The sequence below is a fragment of the Spermophilus citellus genome, assembly GCF_964194105.1.
Source record: "Spermophilus citellus genome assembly, chromosome: 2".
Lineage (NCBI taxonomy): Eukaryota > Metazoa > Chordata > Mammalia > Rodentia > Sciuridae > Spermophilus > Spermophilus citellus.
In genome coordinates this window covers 125950140-125977399 of record NC_138183.1, presented here as the reverse complement: position 1 = coordinate 125977399, position 27260 = coordinate 125950140, and the positions used below count along the sequence as shown (strand labels likewise).

The following is a 27260-nucleotide window of genomic DNA, read 5'->3' as shown; positions in this document are numbered from 1 at the left end:
AAAGCTGATAACTCCTGGGAGGAAGGAGAATGCTTGGGCTTCTGTCTCATTGAGCAATGGGGTCTCTGCATCCATTTCTGTAATTCAACTGGTTTCTAATGTGAGAAGACATTGTCACATTGCTACCAAGACAGAAGGGAGCACAGCTCCCAATTTCCTTCGGTGTTGCCTCTTTGAAAAGAGAAAGACCTATCTGTCTAGTGTTCCAAGAGCAGAGCTTCCCTTTCCACCTCTACTCACCCCGATGTTTGTATTTGGGATTCATAGGCTGCCTCAAATGGCCAGAGTCAAGGAGGGCTGAATATGAAATGTGAAGACTGTGAGGAGCTGACCTTTGGGCTAGAAGAAACTGCTGCCCTGAATCTTCTCCATCCTCACACTCTTTCTGACCAGAGGCTGGGAGGCCTCCAGAGAGATATCATAGGCTTCCTCATCCCTGTCCAAAGAACTGCTCAAAGTGCATTATAAAGAACATCATCCCCCAAAGCCCAACATCACAAACTCTTCATGGCCTGTATTGACTTTGATGTGCTTACACAGTCTGTCTCATTCCTTGGAAAGCAATAGCTTTGTTCTATTTGAGTCTGTTTCTGCACAGTGCCTGACAGATATTTTTTATTTCAGTGCCACATTTCCTGAATGTGAAGATGACTTTGTTGTCTAGGACACAGAAGTGCCACTGACATGTCATTTCCAGTGCTGAGAATCTCAGCTCCTCTGGAACCAAGCCCAGGTGTTAGGTGGAGTAGCTAGAACTCCCCCATTTCCTACATTCTCAGAAACTTTCTGCAGACATTCCAGTTCATCTCTTACAACTATCCCACCAAGTGCCACCCCCATCCTTTGAGATGTATCAGATGTGACTGTTGTCTTTATCTCCAGATAGTAGGCAGTCTTGTAGCTCCCCAAAAGTGATCATTGCCCAGCTATTCCCCTGGATGGGACATGTGTGGAGAATGGGCACAAGAAGCACCTAGAGGTATCTGTCATATGGCAGTGTCTGTATCTGACAGCATGTGGGGGTGAGAAAAGGACTCATAGGATGGATGGACGCCATGCTTCAAGCAATAGGGCTGTCCCAGGGACTGCTGGGGAACAGAAGTTGCAGCAAATGGATCCCTGGTCCAACACATCCATTACAAATGGCCCACAGAGGCAAACCTGGATGCTGTGCTAGCAGAGAGTTGCTCTGTTCAAAGAAAAAAAATGGACATTCTGAATTGTGGAAGTGACTGAATGTGAATAAATACTAATACCTAATCAATCACTTGCCATGAAATCAACTGAAATGAATAGGATATTTTAAAAAAAGCAGAGATGAGGAAATTTTTAAGCAAAGATGTGGTACACTCTCATAATCTTAAAGAAAAAAAAACTGTTGACTTGTTGGCATATGTGATGTTATAAAAGGAAGTTGCTAAAAACTAAATTACAAAAGGAGATCTTAAGAGCTCAGTGTATGTCCCAAAGATGTCAACCAAGGATGCTCTGAGAAATGTCCATCTAAACCTCTCCTTTGGTGGAGGAGGGATGTCCCTCTAGATGATGGAATTTGTCTGCTTGGAACTTAATCCCTACCATGAGACAGTATCTCAGAAAATGTTTTGCACAGTGATGGCAATTGGATCAGTTGAAAATAAGTTAATTTTGATTGATGCCTTGCCTCCAAAGGGTTCTCAAATTCTCACAAATTCTAGACTGAATGAATTTTTAATTCTTAATATTTAGTACCTAATATCTGAGATTATGACGTTTCTTTAATTCTGTGTTTTTATGCTACGAAGGGTAACTTAAATTTAAAACTATTTTAAAAAGCAAACATGATACTGTGCCTGATCTATACTAATTATTAATTAAAGAGAGAATGAGAATTCATCTATTCCTCCCATGCTCCCTCTGGCAGAGGGGTGGGAGGGAAAGAGAGAAGGGGCAGGGGATTAGCAAGGATGGTGGAATATGATAGACATCATTATCCAAAGTACATGTATGAAGACACAAATTGGTGTCAACATACTTTATATACAACTAGAGGTATGAAAATTTGTACTGTATTGTAATTCATTCAGCTGTCATTTTTAAAAAAAAAATCAATTAAAAAAAGAGAACAAGCTAAGCCATTCTACCCATGTCCTATATCTTTTTAATTACATGTATTTGCTTCCAACATTGACATGGAGATATTTGACTAATGCCCCTCTTGGCTCTAGGCTCCATTGTAGAAATGAAAGAGTTTAAACACAGCAGCAATGCCAGGCAGAAACTTTTTGACCAGCATGAGAGTCCAACTCAGAATATGCACAACCAGCAGCTATACAAAAATAAAGTCACATGATTTCACATCAACATTAGCCTTTTATTATAAAACAATACTCGAAAGGCAATAAAAAGTGTCTTGAGTGCTACTGCATTCATATATCATTGAATATATCATTCCCCATCTCTAGCATGCTAAGTTACTTAAGAGGTTTAACTGGTAAAGACAAAATAATTTACTATTGAGAACAGAAGGACTAGAGACAAAATATATTTTTAAAAACTTTCAAAAGATATTCAGTTCTCAGTCTATGTATTCAACAAAGTAAACTTTTGTGCCTTTTAACATTACAGAACAAAGACTAAGATCCCACTTCCCCTCCATCACTGAACAGAATGTTGGCCCTTGGTCCAGGTGTGACTTACCTTGCACTATGAGGTGGACCCGGGAAGTTTTGGGATGATTGTCTGTCTGAACAGAGCAGGTATACGGACCTTCATCATACACATCCACGTTTTGGATCATGATGCTATATTGGGTCGGTGTGTTGACTAAGATGATCACACGAGGGTCTATGGACCACTTGTCATTGCCAGCATAGAGGATTGTGCTGCGGTTTAGCCAGGCCACCCGAGTGACCCGATCATCTATGGTACACCTGTGAGTGACATGGGGATAGGATGGGGAAAGAGAGAGGAAGAAAGGAGAAAGAGAGAGATGATAAGAAATTATATTATCAATATAGTAGTGTATCTCAAGAAGTAAATGAATCTACATAACAATGCTACAAGGAAACAATCAATTATATATGAAAAGTCCTAAGTATAAGGTAAGAGAGGTTTGAATCATTCTGAAGAACTGATGATGCAAAATCATTTCTATTTGATGTAGGAACATATTATGTGAATATCTTCATTGCGCATTTGGTTTCCCTCTTATTTTCCCCTTAGGCTTATATGAAAATTAGTTTATATTTCTTGAGCACATTTACCATCTTGTGGGAGAAATGGCCCAGAGGCACAGGGGTGTAAAAGTGGATCAGTATTTCAAATAGGTCACAGATAATCCACAAAGCAAATACTTAACTTTTAGTTAATCAAAACTTGAACTTATTTACTTCCAGACCTCCCAGGTGTTGATAATCTCCTTGTACCCCTAAGCTGCCCAAAGCCTGTGAACTACAGTTTATTATAGGGATTGTAAAATTCACCTTGGAAAAGCCAACATTTTCTGAAAAAGTCATCATTGCCTCAAGATTTTAGGGCAGGGAACACAGAAACTATCAACAGCACACCCCTTCCTTTATGTACTTTTCCCTCTGCCCAGTTGAGAATGAAAAGAATGTTATTTTCAAAGTGGAGAGTCAACCCCCTATTCCGCCCAGGCTATATATGCAAATGGAATTTGCTTGTTGATATGCATGACCTACAGGCTATCAACCCTCATGCAGAAATAAATGTACCTGCAGGTGGGGAAGAACATTTGCAGATGTACCATAGGAGTTTGAACATGAAAATAGAAACAGGAGAAAATGGACTCTTTTATAAAAGTGGGTATGCTCTGAAGGACCCTGGTGTGCTTACTTGCTACCCGTGGCTTTGTACAGGCATATGCAATGACAAATAGCAATAATGACCTAGCACGGAAAGGAACCTGAGAACTCCAGGGAACAAAAAGGCCTTAACTCGCTATATCTGATCTATCACTCAATATACAGCAGAGATCCTTCAGATAAGGTTCAGAGATAGGAGAACACCAAAGAGCAGGCATTGGCAAAGAGACCAACCTGACATTGCCTGAATGACCCAGGGTCTTGAAAAACCAAAAAGACAGCTTTTTTTTGAAGGGGTCAAGAAAGGTCCTCTCCCTCACTGGTAGAAGAGATAAAAATAATGCTAGACTCCAATTACCAATGTTTTCTTCATCCCAGCCCACCTGTCACTCTGCAGGTACTGGTGACTGTGAAGTAGGGATGGAGTGGTTTTCATAGGGGTGGTGCCTTCATACTGTGGTAAGGAAAAACTGTTCTTTACTAAATCCTTTTTCTATTTTTCCATACTATAAAAGCATAAAAACAAATAAAAAGAATGTTTAAACATGTGATCAACATAAAGTGAATAATATATGTGTATAATAGAAAGATCACAAAAGAAATCAAGCTTGTCTTTTCTTCCTCATCAACTTGCAGTGCCCTTAAGTTCTTGTTTCATGGACATCTTCTCATAGACATCTATTCACATGTATAAAGCTTGTGTTGGCTTGCTTTTCACCTGAAGTACTTATATTCCTATTGAAACTCTAATTACAGATCTAATTCTGAATCATTTCCAGGCAAGTCTCTCAGATCAGTGAGGTGAGTTTTGGAGGTCCAGTTGCATTCATTATTGGAACCTGATAATTAAGGTGCCATTGAATGATTCTTTCCTATCCTAACGGGTAAATCACTGGTTTAGGTATACCTCCATATCCTGGGGCCCTAGTGTATGTTTGTGCTCAGTTTTCTTTATTCTTTATCAATCTTCCATTTTCCTTATGAAAACTGAAATCCTAATGGATCTTCCTTACTCCTCACTTTCAAAAACATTTCTTAGAAAAAAAAGAATAAAATTATTCCTTCTCAGTTTTCAATGATTAATAGAGACTAATGTAAAAGATTTCATAAGGATGGTTATATTTTCATAAAGACCAAATCTCTGTTTCAATACCTCCTCCAAAAGAATGAAGTTCTAATAGTAGAATTCCAGGAATGGGCAAGTGTTAGAAGTGGATGAAAAATTGGGACACAGTGAAGACGGTCACCTGCCAGTCTCAGGTATCATACATATCCCATGTGCAAATATTTTTTAAATTTTTATTTTGGTTAGCTATGTAACCCGTTGCACATGTGTAAATTGGCATAAAATTTATTTAAATTGTAGTTTTAAAGGATTTATTTCTTGGCCAGTAGAGAATATGTTCGTTTTAAAATGTAAAAAGTCACATAATTCCTTGTGTATGTGTGAACATCTGTGTGTTCAATGAAATTTAAACATCATAGTGATTGACACTCATGATTATCCACTTTCAAAATACATCTAAAAGCTCTTCTTTAAAAGTCATAAAATGTGCATTATTTTCTTTTAAACTTAAGAAAAAATTATATTTCCATTATATGTTCCCTTCAGAATATATTTTATACTTGAAAATCTTTTATTGATCACCTATCATATTGATTTGCAACAAAAAGTATAGAGATTGAAATCTAAATTCTTTTATATCATAACTATAAACTTCCAATTTATAATATTTGCTTTTAAAATGAGTTATGATTACAAACATAAAATAAATAAAGCAACAAAAATATATTGCACATTTTAAGTAATAATCAGACATATAAAAGTTAATTTTTCCTGTAAATATAGCTCTTAAATACATTGATAAGTCTTTTTATATCATTAATAAAAATACCACATACTGCTAGAATGAGATGGAGTTTAGGAGCAATTCTATTTCTCTTTTTGCTTTTAAAGAAACCTTTTCACATAAGCACAGACATGGAAATTAAAATTTTGTGTAACAATGACACTCAACTCTTCAGATACCTCCCAAGATATATACCAAAAAAACACATAGGAATATAATTTCAAAAATTATTTTAATAATCTCAGTGCTGACAACTCCATTAGTTCCTCTTTCAATTTCTTTTAAAGCGATGAATTGGAAAATACCTGATATGTAAACAGGTTTGAACCTAGTACTAGATTCATTCAATTTCTTAAAATCTGAAAAGTATACTCATAACACCTTCCCAGGTCTTATTAAATAACTATAAAACATCAGGGGCACTTAAACACTGAGCATTCATTCACCTGGAGAACCTTGTTTAACCCAAAGCACTCAGTAATATTGGGGAAATCAGAATACTGTTTATATTAATGTGTTAAATCCGTCCTCAGTAAGACAACATCTCTGATATCTGAGTTCTAATTTGATGACAGAGAATTCACTGGCTTTGCAATGAGCTGATGCAATAATGTGCTGTACCATTGTCTTTGGTACTTCTCTGCCTTACTTTTGTAGGACTCTCCCACAAGAGTAACATATATTCATAAAACTGGGATCCTAATTAGAATAAGATATACCCCAGATTTTTATAAATATGTCAAAATTGGCTCTAGTGTCATGTATAACTGAAATGAATACAAAAAAGTGACACTGTACATAATAGGCAGATGATGGATTTGACAAAAAAATTCAAGGAATATTGTGTCTTGGATATTTTGTAATGTGGGAATTGTTAGAAGGGAGAGGCAGAATTCAAAACTAATCTTATGGAATGTCTCAAGCAGAGCAATTTTAGAGTTTCAGATCTTAAAATACATTTCCTTAAAGCTTACAATACTTTTGTAGAGAATGAACAATTGTAGATTGAGCACATGGAGCACATGCAAATTATAATGGGGTCCAGAAGGGGATGATGGCTTTGAAACATATCAGTTCAAATATATTATCTCTGGCGAGCACACTCTATAAGCCTGGCCACATAGCTCCCGGCAAGGCTATGTACCCCTTAGTATAAAATACTCCAGATGGATGGTCATGGTCCAATTAACTAGCTCTTCAACCTGGACCTCATTAGTGGACATGGAGAGAAATAGAAAGGAGTAGCTGTGTAGTCCTCTCTGTGATAGGGCAAGAATGGTTCATCAACTTTATACAGTTCACAAAACCTATGGACAATCATGTTGTCCTAGGAGAGTTACTGTTCTCATGATGTTTCTGTGCTGGAGAAGAAAGTGTAGCTTCATAGCTTCTTGTTTTCTTCTACACCATAGGACTCTTCTATAGCCCTATGAACAGCAGGAGAAGGAACTCAGGGAAGGACTTTAAAAGTCTGCTTAAGTGTTCTTCTAAACCTGTTCTTTCCCTGCTGTTTGGGCAATAACCTGCATTCCCTTTAACAAGAAACATATATGGGGCATTTTTGATATTAAGGAAGACAGCCAAGAGGCAAGTTGAAGAAGGTTAATGAAAACTTTCTGATCTCCTGAGAACTCTTTCAGAGATTTTAAATCCTTACTTTTCAAGCCAACTCTATCTACAGATCCTTGATAATATAAAACTCATTAAAACTCTTACATACAACAGCTAACCTTATATATTTCTTGTACTGCCCCGAGAAAAATTATAAGAACTTTACATATATCAAATTGCTCATTCCACATAACTACCCATTGATAAATGTTTTATAACATCAACATAATACAGATGAGGAAACTGAGGCACAGAATAATTCAGTAATTATCCTAATATTGTAGCAGATACAATCATAGCAGGGGATTCAACCTCTGTAACATCCTGGGATTGGAGTTCCTGTACTTATCAGGTAGGAGAACCTAAGAAATAAGACCAATCGGATTTGACTGGTATCGTTCAGTTTTGCTCAAATTATTAATACTTATTTATTTTTTATTAAAATAATAAAATAACTCAAGAAAAGGAAAGCTATTTAAAAGTGACTTTCACAAGTTTTTAAACCCCATGGAGTCACATGAGGGTAAAAGGTAGAAATAAGAGTCTGGAAGAGCAAAGAAAAGCCTAAAAGACTTCCAAAGGCAGAGATCTGAAGGATCAGAGAGGCAAAGTGTTATTTTGCACTCCACTGGATAGTGAATAAGAGATTAAGATGTGGGCTATTTTGTGTTGTATTTATTGTTTTTTGTTTGTTTTTGTTTTTTACTTTTAAAGGAGTAGATGCAGTTGGGGAAATCCATGTATTAACACAGTGATTGCCTGCTGGGCATTGTGGTGCACTCCAGTAATCTCAGTGGCTTGGGAAGCTGAGACAGGAGAATTACGAGTTCAAAGCTAGCCTCAGCAACTCAGTGAGCCACTAAGCAACTCAGCAAGACCCTGTATCTAAATAAAATTTTTTTAAAAGGGCTGAGGATGTGGCTCAGTTGCTCAGTGTTTAAGTGCCCCTTGGTTTAATCCCCTGTACCAAAAAATAAAAAAAGAAAACAGTGGTTGCCAAACTTTGGTGTGCATCAAAACCACAGAGTGCTGAGCCCAACCCCCAGAGTCTCTGGTCAGTGGGCTGGAGGAGATCTGATAATCTGCGTGTTTGACAAGTACCCAGCTGATGTTAATGCTGCTGATCTGGGGATGCTTTCTTGAGAACCACTCACTTCTTAAATCAGACAAGAGGCAAGTTCAAATTTTGATTAAAATAATAAATTGCTTTGAAAAGAAATCAGAAAGATTTAAGTTTTTTAAATTTCCTTAACTTTTGTTTTTATTTTTGTATTTTGTCTCAAAAATGCAACAGAAAAAGTGCTATGATTCATTCAACTGATGTTTAGTGAGCACTTAATGTATACCATAGAACTCTCTAGGAGTTGAGAATATAGCAGGGAACAAGCAATTTCCCTTCCCATGAAGCTATACCTACTGAAAGACAATGAAACATGGAAGTGTAAATATATTCACTTCAGAGAATGACACATGATAGAACACAAAGCAGGATAAGGAATGGAGAGGGCTATGCGGACTGTGAGCATATTTGGGACACAGTGATCAGAAAATTCCCTGCTGTGGCCTGTGTGCCAGATGTTGAATATGGACAATCTTAAATCTGAATGCAGTAAGATGAATGTCTGAAAATCACATGTAACTTAAGAATAAGTGTCACATCTCACACATATGCACAGATCACTTAGGTAATTTGTATAGCTGAGAACCAGGTCTTTTAAACTAGCTGACAAATCATCTCCTGCTGTATTTATAAATTTGTAGATGTTAATGTTGAAAGGATGGTTAATTGATATTTTGGAAAAATGGCAATTCATGAAAATATACTTATATTTCTGCCATTGTTATTGGAATAATACCTAAAATATGGTGCACACCCTTTGCCTGAGTAGACAATGGAGAATATAACTATACATGTGCCTGCCTGTGAATTTTACACTACACACACACACACACACACACACACACACACACACACACTCTCACAAGATCAAAAGATCTCTATTTTTTTAAATGTAATGCTTTCATCTCTATTATAATCTAAAAACATGTAATACATGCATATTCTGGAAGTTATGTAACAACAATTAGATTTAACTATTCAAATTTGCACTCATGCACATTATCATTGGTGGGGAGGGGGCTCCTTTCATTTGTCTCAGGCTAATAAAAAAAATAGAGAGGTGAATCGCTGTGTCAGTAGTATGTTCCTGCCAGTGAATGCTGAATGATGCTGGATCTGCCATAGTAATGAAGGCCCCAAATGACTGGAATGAGCCCACAGGGAAGGAGGACATAATAATAGTATGGCCTGTGCTACATTAAAAAGTGATGGCCTATGGTTGTCAGTGCTATGTCCACCCTGCCACTTGAGATTTAAATTTGAATAAAACATCATCTGGGCCATTATATGAAAGTTGCAAAATTAAATTTTAGTGATTATATATGTATAAAATTTATATTTTCAGAATTGAGTCACACAGGTTATGAGTTTAAGGCATTGATACCTAGTTTTATGATTTTATGTATATAAAATTTTTAAAATGTTAGACTGGGAATCTATGAAAATATCATCTCTCTTCCCATTTCCAGTCCCTGTCTTTAAAATGGACTTCTATAGAGTCTTGAACTTAAGAAATACCGATAAAGATGATGAGTTAAATGTGAAAGTCTTGAAATGCATTTCTCTGAATTTCTTTTGCTAACACACCTTAGTGTTTTTTTGTCTTATTATTTGCTGTTTTTCATAAATCAAGACCTAAGTGAATTTCCATTAAGAAGAATCTTAATATATCAAATCTTACTATGTTACTTGATACAATCTATCAAAATATGTTATTAATGCCAGTTCAAAAAATGGAAAGAAGATCTTGCTTTAGAAAACTCATAGAGCAATAATAAATGATTTTTTTTAAATGAAAGGAGAATAGTCAAGCCAAAATGAAATATTTTTAGATCAACTCCCAAGGCATTCTAAATTGCAAAAGCTGTTCTCCTGGGAGGCTTTAACTCCTCAGTTATTTCCTGAGTTACAAATAGAGCCAACTGTAGAGCATCAACAAGACCTTAAATTATGTAAGGGAAAACTTTATGATTCAGATAGTCGGAAATTCAACTGGAGTAATAACTCTGCTAGAGCTAATATTTGCTGATAAGATATTGGTAGGGAAAATATCTGAAAGACTCTGCAGAAGCATGGTGAAGGATAAGAGTTGCTTAGAGAGTGTATGGCAAAAAAATATTTCAGTGGTGCAAGAGGTTGACTTGGAAGGCTGGTATGTATGTGCCATCTGCAGCTTGTTCTGCAGGGAAGGCAGTGCTGCTCTAACACCAGCTGGAGTGGGAACGTCGCACTAGAACATAGAAAGGGTGAACTTTCCTGTGTCTGTGTGCACGTGCATGTGTGTGGAGTGGAAGAGATATTTTCAGAGACAGCATACACACATGCATATAGGGTGAGAGCTCTGAAGAAAAGAAAGGAGCTGAAACCCCACACAGTAGTGCAAACAATGTCACCTGAGGCAGAAAATCAGCTTCAGGATGATGATGTGTTGTGGTTTCAGCCATGAACGATGATGTATGTGTTCACCAGAACAGTACTCATTGTGTCCCCATATAGACTTCTTGTTCCCGAAGCATAGTGAGAGCTCTACCTGCATACAGAGAGAAACTTCACCCTCTGCACAGCCCACCTGAGGCAGTGGACTGGGGGATAGTTCAGAGGAAATAAAAGGGGTGTCGTACATAAAGAGATGGTTCTATGAGGCAATCAGGAATTGCTTTCAGCTACAAAAGAAGGCAAAACCCACCTGGCTGGGTAGGAGAGAGGAGATCTTCTCGGTTGGTAACAGAGAGAAAGCATTGGGTAGCAAAACATTAATTATGAAAAGAAAAGCTAGCAGAAAGGCAAAAGAAAGCTCCCTGAACAAAATAATGAATGAATAATTGAGCTAGTTTACTTCCAGTCTTTAAGTCACTCTGTAAATCCAGAGTGTGTTTTGAACAGATCATTTTGTCTCCCAAGGGGACAGGGGCAAGGTCAACATGGAGAAAACAACAAAACCCATCAAAATATTCAGTGCCTGCCTTCAAGTGTCATCTGTTCTTAGGCATGCAAAGACATCCTATCACATCTAAGGGAACCATAACAACTATAAATTCACTCCCTCTGCCCCCCTCCCCCATGTAAAAGCTATTTATTAAGCTCCTACTATTTGCTAGATACTCTTACTACTAAGATGCTGAGCAGAGAGTTATGGTCTCTATCCTCATGGAACTTTCAGCCTGATTGAATCAATATGCAATAAACAAAGTGAACAGACCTCCCATTGGAAGACAAATTGAACAAAGAAGATTGCTGCAATGATCATGTAAAGGAGGTGGCTTGGGGAGCCCTACTCAGACATATAGTCTAGAGATACGCCTAGAGATACACTTCTTTGAGGAAGTAACTACTTAACTGAGGTTAGAAACTGAGAAAAAATTCAGGCACAAATATTGGGTCCAGAGCGTTTTTTGATTGAGGGAAGCTGGTGTGCAAGTTCTGGGATAGAGGTTGGCTCAGGTGAAGAACACCTGGAAAACAGAGTGGCCCAGGTGGGGAGAAGGGAGAGGTGAGAGCACAAGTAGGTCCCATAAAGCTGGGGAGAGGCACATCTTACTGAAAAGTGTGCACTTTTTTCTAGTTGTAATGGGGAATCACTGAATAACCTTTAAGTGAGAGGCATGGCACGATCTAATTTATGCTTTTTATAAGAATAATCTGGAGTTACTTTGCAGAATGAATTGTAGCAGGCCAGAAGCAGAAAGCAGTGAAGGGACTCTTGTATCCCTGCCATAAAAAGAGTATGCTCATGTGACAAGAAAGTCTGCACATTAAGGAGGGTTGGGGGAACCTGAGTGAAGGAAAGAGTGAATAGTGGGTAGGGATTGAAGTGTTGATGAAAAGTTTCTGGCCAGCCCTTTTAAGGACTTTGGCAACCAAGGGGGAAAAAGACATGAAGATCATTTGTTTGTTTTAATATTGGAAAGAGATGGGCACTAATTCATTTTGCAAATATTTAGTGAATACCTACAAATTACCTGTGCATTTTATTAATTTTCTAGGATTGGACAAGGACTAATTCTGCATTTCTGAATGTTCCATAATTATGTCAATGTGCTGAAAACCAGTTGCACTTTGAGTAGCCTGACTTTAGGCACTAGAGATGTAACTTGGAACAAGACAAGAATTCAGCCTTCTTGCTTTCCATAGGAGAGCATATGTAGATGAGAATGGGAGCAAGTGATGATACAGAAGAAAGAGAATAACTCACCATCAGAAATTATAGTAAAGCAGGAAAAGCATTACATCTAAAGCACATGAGAAAGTAAACTTAATCTACTGTTTCATAAGTGAAAAAAATACTAAAAATGTGCATAGCCTTGTCTACAGGAATAAGAAAGCAAGGAGGCAATTGTATGATGGTTTCTAATTTCTTCAAGTATATGGCAAACTTGTCAGTTGAATGCAAATGGAAAGATAAGAGAGGGAGATGGAGAATGCAAGAAAATGTAAAAAAAAAACTATTGTAGAAAATGAGAGCAAAATTGCTATGGAACTGTTCTATGTATAATTAACTGGGTGTGTTGTGGTCCCTTTTGCATATGAAGGTCAAGACTATCTAGTGGTAACACTCAGCCTGCTTTCACTCTCTGGCAATGCTCAGCTTCAGGCATAGAAAATGGGATGATTGGTTGCTCCAGTGTTGGGTATGTCAGGGGAGCAAGAGAGAAGAGGCCAAGGATGAGGGGAATTAAAACCTATTAAGTAAGAAGTGAAGATAGCAGCAGCTGATGGATAGAAAAAACATGCTACACTCAATGCACTGGAGGTGTCAATGAGGTTCTTGAACAAATGCAGTAGAATAAAATTACACATGATGGAAGAAGGAATATGTGTTGACCATGCAGTGGTGGCCCTTGTCAATGAGGGAATCAACTTACAAGCCAATAGAGCATATAAGTGGATTTTGACAATATTGAGAATGATATTGGTAGCTTAGATTTCTTTATGAGATTTGATGACATATACATAAGTTGAGTATTATATAGATAGTATATTGTGTTGCTAAGGAGAGACCTTGGCATCAGACAGACAAAGGCTCTGCTACTTACTAATGGAGGGCACAAGGACAGGCATTTTAAAATATTTCTCAGAAATTCCATTACCTGATCTGAAAAGTGGGATGGAAATTTTTACATTACAGCATCAATCAATGTTATTATGAGGACTAAAGGAAGTTATGCATGTGCAAAAGTCATAATATGCACTGGGAAACAAAGACAGCCTGCTCTGTAACTACTATCAGAGAACTCTGTTTCATCATTTGGATAAATACAATTCAACATCTGTGATATGGGAATCCCTTCAGGTTTAACCATGTGTTGCTGAGTGTATTTGCTTATCATCTTCTGAAGTCTTCTCCTTCTGTATTCAAAAATTAGATTTTGAACCATAATGGTGATGAACACCTATAATACTTCTCAAGAGGCTGAAGTTAGAGGATTGAAAGTTCAGGGTGAGCCTGGGAAACTTAACAAGACCCTGTCTCAAAATAAAAATAAAGGAATCTGGGGATGTAGTTCAGTGGCAAAGCACCCCTGAATTCAATCCTTTGCACCTTCCTCCCCTCAAAAGAATAGACCTTGGGTTGGGGATATAGCTCAGTTGGTAGAGTGCTTGCCTGCCTCACATGCACAAAGCCCTGGGTTCAATCCCCAGCACCACACACACACAAAAAAAGAATAGATTGATTTAACATTGTAGAATACAATTTCAGAACAAATTTATTCTGCTAATAGATCAGAAATAATATCACATTTATATTTTTAGCATTCCCTAGCTAATTGATGCAGTACTTTTCCAGTCCACCTATAAATCCTTATCTACTTCCAATAAGATTCTGTTTTGCCAAAAATGCCCTTCTCTTCAGTTTTCTATATTCAACCTATATGAAGTCAGTAGTAGGATTTCATTTCCCTCCAAGGTTCATTTCTTTAGCTGAAGCCAGTGAGACAACTTTAACTTTTAACTTTGTATTTTTATCAGGCCCTTTTCACAGTGTGTTTACATAGTAGTTGATGGGTTGGTTTCTAGATTGATGACTTGTGGTTGGTAAAATGCTGTACTCCTAAAAATACATAATTGGGAGATCAATCAATACAATTGTGTGCACCTGAAAGAGAATTCAGTTGGTCCACAGGCCCTGACAGCTCATGCAGAGGTGTCCTTGTCTTGGGAAGCTTCACTATATAAAGAGGACAATCCCCAGTCTAGAACCATTCTCATGCAGACTGAGACAATACTGAAATCGGATGCAAACTGTCCATGTTGTTGGCACAAGGTAATGGAGTGAGGTGGATGGGATAGGATGACAGGTGAATGGGCTAAGATAGGTCACAGATTCACAGAAATACACTCCATCCTCTTAAGAGACATTGACTGCACAGATGCATCAGGAAAAAGTGAAAATGAGTCCTTAGGGTCTTTATTCCCAAACCAAAGACACACCCTTAGCTGGTCAAGTAGTTTTACAGTGATAGAAATAGGACTGCATCTTAGAATGGATGCACAGATTTCTGCAAAGAATTTTACTACAGAAAAATGCATTGGGTAAGCCACTTATGTAATATCATTTCTTTAAAATTCACAATCTGGCTTTGAGAGGCCTCCTTTTGTCCTCCTTCTTCTGTTGTGACTGATTTAAGGCAATGCCATTTCAGGAGCAATAAGCCCTCTATAATGAAGAAAAGCATCTTTTCAAGGTGAGAATCATCAAAGAATCTCCTTTCTCAATAACCAGGTCCATTTTCCTTGCCCCTCTGGTCTTTGTCAATGGGGCAATTCCACGTGGAGTTGTAACACATTGACTCCCACACCTGCCAACTTGTCTCCTACAGTTGTTCCAAAAGCTGCCTACTGGCTGGTCAAGGATGCCTTAAAAAGCTACTCAAAACAATTCATAGTATTTGTTTTCCACCTGCTCCTTCTCTGCCCTCCCTTCATCCACAACTGAACAGCTTTAAAACTCAGCCTCCCAATTTGTTCATTATACTTGGCAAAGAAGTGAGCAAAATGAAATTAAAATGTTTCCAAGCACACACCATTCTAATTCCATTCAATAGATTATCCTGACATATTTACTCATGGCCATGTCTGTCTCAGTATCATCCAAAGAAAAGTATAAATTAAAATTTTAAATTAAAAGCAGAGAGTCGGGGGAGCCTGATATCTTTTTGAAGAATGGTACAAGTCAACCACAGGCTCCCTGCATGAGTATCGTGGGAGCAAAGACTCCGGCACTGCAGAAATTACAGCCCACAGATTTCTCCACAAACACCTTCCCACATATAATGTACGGGATCACAGAATACCAAAGACAGGCTAAACCTCAAAGGTTATTCTTCTTCCTCCATTATTATTCATAAACAAACCCCCCCTCTTTTTCCTGGCTCACGTGAAACTTATCTAGAACTACTAAAGGACTGATTTATCTATTAAATCAAATAATGGGCTTTAAATTGATTAGCTTGTATTCTATCTGTAGGATTCTTGTGTAGCATATGGGTTAAGGGAACAAATATTTTAATAAGAAGTACATGAGTTCCAGTACTCCCAAACCTTTATGAGCATCAGTTTTCTCACTTAGAAAATGGGAAACATATTTTTAAAAATCATACACTGTGGTGAATATTTCAAGAAACAGTCCTCTCTGATATTATTATCATTGCACTGACCTGCAGTGAATGGTCACTAAATATTTGCTACTATATTTCTTTAATTGCTGAAAACTAATGATATACCAAAGGTTATAATGATTTTGAATTTCCCCTAAAATTCATCTCTCAGTCTATAGATATCATGGATTATGTAGCTTGGAAAACAGGGCATCCATCTCCTTGGCTTCTAACCCATAGACCATGCTGTGTCAAATTTAAAAAATAGAGATTATATGTGTTCATGTGATCCCGGTTTAATGGCCAAGTAGGAGACTGATAAGTTTGTTTGATTCATCATGTGCCATGCTAAATAGATGGCATATCTGAACACTACCTTATTTGAGTTTTTAGAAAAATAAATTCCCTCATTAAACAGACAGATGGGCAGGGACAGATTGGGGAGAAAGGATGGGAGACAAAGCTTTCACCATTCATACAAGCACTTCTTTAGGATGTCAACTTTCTGCCTGTTTAAAAATATATGTTATGTATTTTTAATAAGCCAATCATCTTTCCCAGAATAGTGGCTTATTTTATATAGATTATGCGAGCTATCTCCCCTTAAAAAATAAAATAGAAGGAAGGCAAACTTCTTTCCTTCTGCCACGAAAGGCCCAGAGAGAGAGAGAGAGAGAGAGAGAGAGAGAGAGAGAGAGAGAGAGAGAGAGATTCCCTCAGGGCAATAGAGTCCCTACAGGCTTAACTTCTGCAGATGTTTCCAGTTCGGCTCCCAGAGTTGCTGCTTTCAATTTATGTCATGTAGCCTCCTGAACCCCAGGTTTCTAACAGGGGAGGAAGAGGGTATTCTTAGCTCCTGGGATTCTCTAGATTGTTCAGAGGGAACCAAAACAGCAGGAAGTTGGACCTGAAAGCAGCCTGAATTACTCCAGGCTTCCCACTGTTACTCCCATCTTGAGTAAAGTGTGGAAGCATGTATGTGATAATTCTCAACAGTATGTACAAAGCCGTAATAAAGGCTGAGCCTACAGATCATACAGATCGTCCTTGCATAGACACTTTTACTGAGGGGTTTGAAAGGCAATGGCACAGAAATGAAATTTGTCATCATACATAGCGAGAGTTGAGTTTTCTGAATATGTATTTTAAATAAATAAATAAATTGAGAAAGTGGGAAAGAAAAAGGAGAAAACTCCAAAAGGAAAAAAAGAAAAATTAAAACTTTAGATTGGATGAAAATATAAAATTGACAGTTCACAGCAGATATACCATCCTGATTGTGTTCTACTGAGGTGAATATTGTAAATAATTATGCACTTCCTGAGCACACATGAACTACTGATTGCATTTTTCTTTGACAATTCCTCTGTAATACTTCATTACTTGGCATCCAGTGGATCAGCTGCTGGTGCTCTTAAAACTTGACCTCGCACTGACCTTGCTGGTGTCTGTCTGGGCCTCCCACTCTCCTTTTCCCACACACACCTCAACTAGCACAAGCTTTAGTTAGGCCACCTGTCCAGAGAGAAGAGTCTCCTACTTAAATTAACTGTGGGAAAGCAAAGCAGAGTCTGGATAAGTTAAGCCCTAGGGGATTCCAGCAGAGTGGAGAATTACTCCTGTCTCAGTTCATTATAATGAATAATAAAGAGATAGTTACATGTGCTTTTTGTTAAATTATTCATCTTGTGCACTGAAGAATCAGGGCAGTAATATGTAAAGGAGACAACTGGTATGTCTGGGTTCCTATACATACCCAGTACAAAGCATTTCCCAAGATCCCTCTCCTTCCCTCATTAAGGGTAGAAGTACTCAGGGACCTTGGATAGAAGAGGCTTCCATCCCACCCCTCTGCCTCCCTCCTTGACCTCTCTGTGCAGCTCTCTTGAAAGCTGAGACTGTTCATAAAGTACTTGCTATTTTAATGCAGCTCCAAAGTCACTTGAAGCAACCTGAGGAGCTCAGGGGCTCTCCTGCTTTCTTTGCTTCAGTCACTATCAAAAGGTAATCAAGAGAGAAAGATTTGTTTCCAAACCAATAAGTCTTTTCAGGATGTTCCACCATCCATAGTTCTATCTTAGCCATGATCCTTGTCCACTAAGAATAGAGCTATAAATTCCCACCAGACACAACAATCTTGATTCTTCACCCTGGTCTACCTGATCCCACTGTTACTGTTATTTGCTCATGCTTAGGACAAGAAATCTAGAAATCCTTCATTGTGATCTTCCCATCATCTTCATTTTTAGGTAAATGGGCATAGGGAATGGAATATTTTGGGGTTAAAGAATTTACTCCTCCAAGAAATAAGAGAATTTGTTCTTCCAAGACTTTACTAATGAAGCTTTGGAAAATGATATAAGACTCCTAACTATCATTTGTCCTGTTCACACTCTAAATGATTCATACTTATTACCAATGAAGCCTTAAATCCTATGGTTCATACAAGATGCTTTTCCCAGAGGATGCTTAGCCCCATTTCCTACTGACTTGTGCCATCGTTCTTGATATTGTGGTCAGATTATTGTCCACTTGTGACTTTGTACTGACTTCAGGAAATGAGGGCAAGGCTTCCATCTAATGTTTGTGTGCAAAATCATATCTAACACAGAATGTATAGTGATGATGATTGTTGACTAAGTGGAGAGAAATAGAGCAAAGAAAGGTGGAGATGGGTGGGGCACTGAGGTATCACAGGACAGGAAAGATCTCTGAGGGTCCTCAAAATCCATAAAATGAAATGAGTTCATTTTTTCAGCAATGAAAATCAAGAACCTGGGCTGGGGATGTGGCTCAAGCGGTAGCGCGCTCGCTTGGCATGCGTGCGGCCCGGGTTCGATCCTCAGCACCACACACAAACAAAGATGTTGTGTCTGCTGAAAACTAAAGAATAAATATTTAAAAATTCCCTCCCCCCTCTCTCTCTTTTTAAAAAAATCAAGAAACTGAACAAGAGTTCTACATGATGTTGATGATGGCACTGATGACCATTAGATAGTATTTGGTTCACTGCCCAAATGTGTGTTGACTAGTTGCTTTTGTGCTCTGATGGAAGTCAGGGGAATTAGAAGAGAAGCTCTGTTTTTTTAAGCAGAGGGACTTCCTCAGAGTTCCAGGGGAGGAGCACATTCTACTTTGGCCACTGGGTGTTGGGAGCACTTATCAGTAACCATTTAGGAATCCACAGGAAAAATATTCTCACCCATATTTTCCTACCCGATAATGACCTCTCAAAATAACAAAGTTTTTTTTTTTTTTTTTTTTTTTCAGAAGCAGAGTAGGGACTAAAAACTAAATAGCAACTAAAGAGCATGAGCCTAAAGGGTAGAGGTCTACCCCATTCTGTAAAGTTCCTCCATCCCATCTCTTTCCTCACTCCCTTCCCTCCCTTTCCACTCTCATTAGCAATTTACCCTAAGGCGTTTCTTTATCTGTGCTACCCACATTCTCCACTTTTCCAATTGACCAGTATTATGAAAATCTATATCTTAAGCATATAGGCAGTATATGGGTGAATAGAGTTCTTCAGAGTATTTAGATAAAGCAGACAATCTCTGACAAAGCTAGATAATAAGACAGGCCAGGAGGTTTCCCCTTGAAGGAATCTAATTAAGAACAAAGCAAATTTACATTAACATTCTCCTCTAGGCATTGCATTCACCTCTGAAGGTATTTTTGTTGTAAAATCCAAAAGAGAAACCTTAGTGTTAGGGCAAAGAGGGGAAGCAAAAGCAGAGAGAGTTCGAGAGGTTTGTAATTTTGCTGTAGGTGGAAGGGCCATCTAGGGAATGGAAATTCAAAGGCCTCTGATACAGGAAGCATTTGAAGCTCCAGGAAGCTAAGCAAGGCTCAACAGATGGTAGGGGAGGGAACCTGGCCTGCCCATTGAAGGCTGAACATTTTAGCTGAGTGAATGGCCTCAGGGAATCATCAGATTTATTTCCTTTTGTATTTTTTTCAATGGAAAATGGGTCAGTTTCACTTGCTGATCTCCAACAAAGAGGAAGTGTCACCAGTCAGCACATACAAGTTAAGAGACCCATGGCAGAGTGGCCTTCCTCTTATAAAATCAAATGAATTTCAAAAGCACCTTTTATTGACTTTGTGGTGTGACAATTGTTGCTTTACTTTACTAGTTTATTAAATACTTGTGATCCTAATACATTATATAGGTGATTCAGGAAGCTTATGAAAAGGAGCTTATTAAACCAACAAGGGACTCATTCTCACATGGAATACTTAGGATTTTTAAAGACATTATTACAGAGTCACCCTCTCTATAGCCTTCCCACTCATTCTAGCTCTTCCCTGGGGTCCACAAATAAACGTGTGCTTCTTCCTCATGGCAATTTTGTAAGTCAGAATTTTATCACTGTCACCAAAATATCTGACAAGAACTATTTGGAGGAAGAAAGGTTTATTTTCACTCTCACTTTCATAGGTTCAGTCTATGGTCAGAGAGCTCCAAGGCAGAAATATCATGGTGAAAGGGCATGCAGCAAGAAAGCTGCTCTGCTCCTGGCAGCCAAGGAGCAGAGGAAGAGGAAGCTGGGGACAATATAAGCCCTTCCAGAGCACACCCCCAGTGATCTGCTTCTTCCAACAAGGTCCCACCTCCCAATAGTCCATTCAGCTATCCGAGCCCTCATGCTCCAATCATTGCCTAAACCCAATATCTGAAACTTGCTGCACTGGGTACCATGCTTTCAGCACATGAGCCTTTGGGGGCACATTCTAGATCCAAACCATAATAGCAATTCTTCATGAAGATGAACAAAATTATGTTATTCACTTTAAGTTTTTTCATTTTGAGGTTATGTTTTCCCACTTATTGTGTTTAAATAAGCTACTATTAATATGTTCTTTGTTCACATGCAACAGTTCATATGGATGTTTACCCTATGGGAAGAGAGGCCAGCCTTGAAAGGTGAGTCATATTAGAAAGCAAGTAGAAGTTATAACTTAGTGGTTTCATTTTTGCCGTGTTAAAATTTGAGAGCACATATGTAAATTTATTCCAAATATTTGAATATACACAATATTTCATTCTGACAATTTTCAAAATGCTTGGAAGTATACACATACAAGCACATCCTCTCATATAAAACATATAGCTCTAATTATACTCTCATCTCCTTGAAGGTGATACTTAGTTTTGTACTTAAGTATATTCTGGATATATGTAATCATTTCTATTCAATATTGTATTGAAGGTTGTAGTAACTGCAATTGAAAAAAATATATTTTAAAAAGGAAGAATTTAAACTATCTCTTTTCAGATGATATATACTGTATGTAGAAAACCCTAAGGAATCAAATAAGACAAAAAACTATTAGAATAAATAAATAAATTTATTAAGATTGAAGAACACAAGATTTATATATAAAATTTAATTGTTTTATAGAGTATCAATGAAAAGTATAAAAACAGACTTAAGAAAATTATCCTATTTATAAAAATATCATCAAATGAATAATCTACTTTAAAATTTTTTAATGAAGTATAAAACTTATACTGTAAAAACTAGAATTTATTGGATAAAGTAAGAAATCTGATATTCAAAAATAAAAAAAAATATTTTTGTCAAGATGGAAATAATCTCCAAATTGATCTACATCTAGTGCAGTCTTTATCATAGTTCCTGCTGGCTTCTTTGAAAAAATGGACAAGGTAATTCTAAAATTCATGTGAAAATTTAAGAGATCTAGAATAAATATGTGCTCTTGAACAAGGAGAAAAATGTTAAACCATTCCCACTTTCCCATTTCAAAACTTAACTAAAAAGCTATAGTAATCAAGATAGTGTATTGACATAAAGATGAATATATAGAATGATGAGATAAAATTGAGGGTTCAGAAATTTTCATATTTATGACAAAATGGTTTTTGACAAGTATACTAAGTCAATCAAATGGAAAATAGGTAGTCTTTTAAATGAATAGTGCTGAGAAAACTGGATATTCACATGCAAGTGAATCAAGTTGTCTGTTTACCTCACACTGTATATAAAAATAACCCAAAGTGTATCAAAGTCCTAAAAGTAAGAGTGAATGTTTTAAAACACTTAGAAGAAAATATACAAATAAGGTTTTGGAACCCTGTATGAAATAATGATTTTTAAATGTGACACCAAAAGCATAATCAACAAAAGATAAAAAACAGATAAATGTTATTTCATTAAAAATAATAAGTTTTGTACTTTGAAGAGCACCATCAAGTAAGTGAAAAGAAAATCCACAGAATGAATTTTGTTCATATGTCTGAGATCAACATACTATAGTAATGGAGTCACAACAATGTTTATAGTAGCCCAATTCACAATACTCAACTTATGGAACCAGCCCAGTTGCCTTTCAACAGATGAATGAATAAAGAAAATGTGATATTATGCAGAATGGAGTATTAGTCATAAAGAAAAATAAAATAATGCCATTTCCTGGTAAATGTATGGAAATGGAGAACATCATGTTAAGTAAGCTAAGCCAGACTCAGAAAGTCGAGAGTGAAATGTTTTCTCTCATGCAGAAGATGGAGCAAAATAGGAAAAAAAAAAAAAAATAAGGGATAACCCCATGATGATAGAAGTGAAATCAATGGAATACAAGAAAGGGATTGAGGAAGAAGGAGGAGGGCCACAGAAAGGGAGAAGCTGAAAAAACGCACCAAATTATACTTTGTACTATATTATTATAACATGGTAAATTGTACCTTTATGAATATCTATAAATCACCAATTAAAAATAAATAAATAAATAGAAGAACGACCAGTAATAGAGGAAGGCAAAGGGGGAGGAAATGGAAAGAAAAAGTAAGTACTGAAGACTAAAATGGAGAAATTTATATTTCGTGTATACCAAAATGAAACACACTATTATGTGTGACCATAGATGCTATTAAAAACATTAAAAAAATACACAGAATGAGAGAAAATTTTATATCTGATAAATGGATATGTTTCTGGAATATATAAAAGTATGTCTCAAAACAACAACAACAAAAAAGAATTGAATTAAAAAGAAAAATAAATATTTCCCCAAAGATAGGCAAATGACAAATAAGCATAGGAAACAAACCTGGTCGTTATTAGTCGTAGGAGAAGTGCAAATCAAAGCCATTATGAAAGCTGTTTTTTAACCACAAGACTTGTTGACAGAGAGAGAGAGAGGGAGAGAAAAGAACCAGATGAACTCAGGAACAAGGCAAAGATGTTTACACTCATCACACCTTTACAATTTTGTACTGGACATCATACCAAATGCAGTAAGATAAGAAGAGGAATGAAATTGAGGAGAAAACACAAAAACCTCCTTGATTCACAGATGACATCATCACCTTTGTAGAAAAAGTTTGAAAGAACTGATTTAAAAAGAAAAAAAAAACATGCACCTAGAATGAAAAAGTAATTATAGTAAGGTTGCAGGATAAAATAGACAATAGTCAATCACTGTCCAATACCTCCCAGAAACAAGTGCAAACTGAAGTTAAAAACACAATGATGCTTTTATTAGCACTTCAAAAAATCGATAAAAATTTAAAAGTTCTGCTCTATGAAAGATGCTGTCAAGAGAAAGAACAGAAAATCCATGAATTGGAAGAAAATGTTTGAAGATATATATCTGATAAAAGTCTGGTACCTAAAATAGGTGGAAAACTCTTAAAATTTAACAATAAGAAAATAAATTATGCCTTTTAAAAATGAGCCAATGACCCTAAAAAGACACCTCAGCAAAAAGACATACAGATGGCAAATAAACATTTGAACCAAATTTCCACATCATATATAACATCAGATAAATGCATATTTAAAAAAAAGATATACAATTTTTCAGTTATTATCAAGACCAAAATCCAGAACACTCACAATATTACAATGTTTTAAAGAAACAGAGAATTCCATTCATTGCTGATCAAGCAGAAAATATAAAATGGCTCCCTCTAATTTTCACCTTCAATTTTAGCTGTTTAGGTTACCTGTGGTCAACCATGCTCCAAAAATATAAAGTGAAATATTCCCAAAATAGGTAGTTCATAAGTTTTAGACCATGTGCTATTTTGTGTAGCCTGATGAAATTTTGATTCATCTTAATCTTTCCTTCTGAAGATGTGAATCATCCACGTGTCCAATGTACCCATGCCATATACATTATCCTCCAATTAGACATTTAGTAGCTGCTTCACTTATTAGATCAAGTGTCACAGTGCTTTTATTGGAGTAATTCTTATGGTAACTTACCACTGCATTACAATGACTCATCACATAGGTACTATATCACTTCGTATCACCAAAAAAAGAGGGGTGAACACAGTACAAAATGATATTTTAAGAAGAGAGACTACATTCATATAACTTTTATTTTAGTCCATAGTTATAATTGTTTTATCTTATTATTAGTTATTGTTGGTAATATTTTACCGTGCCTAACTTATAAATGAAACTTCACCATAGGCATGTATGTATAGGAAAAAATACATAAATAGTTTTCAGTACTGTGTATGGTTTCAGGCAACCACTGGAGGGTCTTAGAATGTATCACCTAAAGATAATAATGGATTAATGTACAGCCAACTTTGAAAACAGGAAGTTTCTGGGGGAAAAAAAAAAGAAAGGAAAGGAAAGAAAACTAAACCACTTCTATCCTATAAACCTACAATTGGCCTCCTTACTATTTTCCCAAAGGAGTTAGGTTCATGCGCACGAATATTTATGACAGCTTTCCTCAAAACTGCCAAAACACAGAAGCAATCAAGATGTACTTAAATGAATGGATATGTGTTAGTCAGTCTTTCATAGCTGTGACCCAAATAACCGACAAGAACAACTTAGAGGATGAAAGATTTATTTTGCTTCATGGTTGCAGTCCATTGTTGGCCGACTTAGGGCCTGAAGTGAAGATGAACATTATGGTGAAAGTGCTTGGCAGAGGAAGGCCACTCAGCTCATGGCAGCTGGGAAATAGAGAGAAAGAGGGGGGAAGGGGTTCAAGAGAAGATAAACCCCAAGAACATACCCCCAGTAGGTGCCACCTCCCTTTAGACCATTCAGCTATCAGTGGATTAATCAACTAATAAGGTTGGAGCCCTCAGGATCCAATCATTGCCTGAAAGCCCACCTCTGAATTTTGCTGCATTAGGTACCATGCTTTTGACATGAGACTTGGGGCACCTTCGAGATCCAAATAGTAATAGGTTACAAAATCTCTGTACATCCAGACAACAGAATATTATTCATCACTAAAAAGAAATGAGCTTTGAAGCCATGAAAATACATGGTGATAACTTAAATGAATTTTACTAAGTAAAATATATCAATCCAAAGGCTAAATTACATGATTCCAATTATATGACAAAAGTATGAAGATGGTAAAAATATAGTGGTTGCCTGGGGTTAAGGGGATAGACAAGATGAATAGGGGGAGCAGAGAGGTGTTCAGGACAGCAAAATTACCCTCTATGACACAATAATGGTGGATATATGTCACTGTGTATTTTCTCAAACCCATTAAATGTAAAAATACAAGACTAAACCCTAATGTAAATTACGAGTGATTATGATGTCACTGTAGGTTCCTCAATTATAATGAATTATTGGGGACACTTACATATGAATAGGCTCACTGTGATGCCTACAATACCTTGGAATTCAGCAGAGTCTCCACAAGAAAAAAGGACCTCACCAGATGGGACCCCTCATTTTTGAACCTCCAGAAATATGAGCTGAATAAACCTTTACTCTATGAATAATTTAGGTGGTGATCTTCATTTATACCAACAGAAAATAGTCCAAGACACTTGGTGAACCAGTAATTTCACTTCTAGGTATACATCCACGGCAAATGAACATATATGTCTGTACAAAATCTTGTTCAAAGATTTCCATAGTAACATTTCCATAACAGACAATAGTAACACAATTGTTATTACCTGATAAATGGATAAAAAATCATGGCATATTCATTCAGTGAAATGTTATTCAGCTATAAAACAGAATAAAATACTGATGCATGGTCAGTATGAGCTTTAAAAATATGCTGAATGAAGGAAGTAAGCCAGTCTCAAAAGACCACATATTACATGATTCCATTTAGATGAAATGTCCGGAAAGGGCAAATCTATAGAGATACAAAGCAGTTTACTGGTTGCCTAGGATTGAAAAAAAGAGGATTAGGAGGAAATTGGGAGTGATTGCTAAAAGGCATGGGGTGGCTAATCTTGGGAGAAATGAAAATGCTAAATTTGGTTGCGTAGATAATTGCACAACTCTGAATATGTTAAGAATGAATGAAGTGTATAATTTAAATAAGTGAAATTATGGTTACATAAATTATATTTAAAAAATTATTATAAAAAGGGAGAAACATGCCCATACCACCATGGGAATTGCTGTTGAAAGAGACATTCTCAGTGCTCACTTGATGTTCAGGTGATCACTATTGTGATCATGAACTAGGATTATGAACATGTGTCTTACATGATGGCTGTCCTTGGGAACTATTTGGGAAATACACTAGAGGCTGGCAGATACCATGCATTTTCAAAGAGAAATACAACTGGAGAGATAATTTTTACTCAGTGTCTTTCTCTTCCTATTTTTCTTGTCCTTTGGGGATTCAAAATACTTTACAAACCCACATGTATTTCAGAATGTGCTTTATTGGTTGCCTAGGATTGGAAAAAGATTAGGAAGAAATTGGGAGCTAAAGGCTGTTATTGCACATGGAGTTGTGTTAAACTCAAGTTCTGCAAACAATTCTGGTTTATATATGGAGCTGAATGGCCATTGCCCACCCTCTGAGCAATGGACATGCCACTCACTCATCCCCTCAGGTTTGGATTCCAAATGCTCCTGATCAGACATCTGATCTAATGACTCCTATCCAGGCTTATGTTCACCTTGTTGTTAGCCCATATCCTCTTGGGTAACCTGTATATTTTAGCAATGTTCTTGTCTGGGCAATTATCAGCATTATTTCCTATAAAAGATTAATACTGATGGGCAATAGTTACTCCAAAATAGGAGAGAAATTGTGCCTTGGCAAGATGATAAGTGATACCCTACTAGTCAGCAACCCCTCCATGTCCACATAAAGACAGTCATAATGTGCCTTCTTCAGGGCTGAGAAAGAATTTCAAATTCAGAACCTTAAAGAGAAAAGGGCTCCAAGTGAAATCAAATGAGAAAATGCATGATCTAGGGAACCAGAATGGCAGTGGCCAAGCTAATTCAATATTGTAATGATTCTTCATTAATGCATCCTAATTCTGAAGTTTCCCAAGGAA

General features: G+C 36.9%; 1 protein-coding gene across 2 annotated transcripts in view; it reads right to left on the bottom strand.

Annotated features, from left to right (window-relative positions):
• OPCML (opioid binding protein/cell adhesion molecule like) overlaps positions 1-27260 on the bottom strand; it is a 532920-nt gene that overhangs the window by 233963 nt on the left and 271697 nt on the right. For both annotated transcript variants that reach the window (XM_081281267.1, XM_081281268.1), the window contains exon 2: positions 2680-2912. In XM_081281267.1, coding sequence (XP_081137393.1) covers positions 2680-2912 — 233 coding nt within the window. The remainder of the gene's footprint in view (positions 1-2679; positions 2913-27260) is intronic.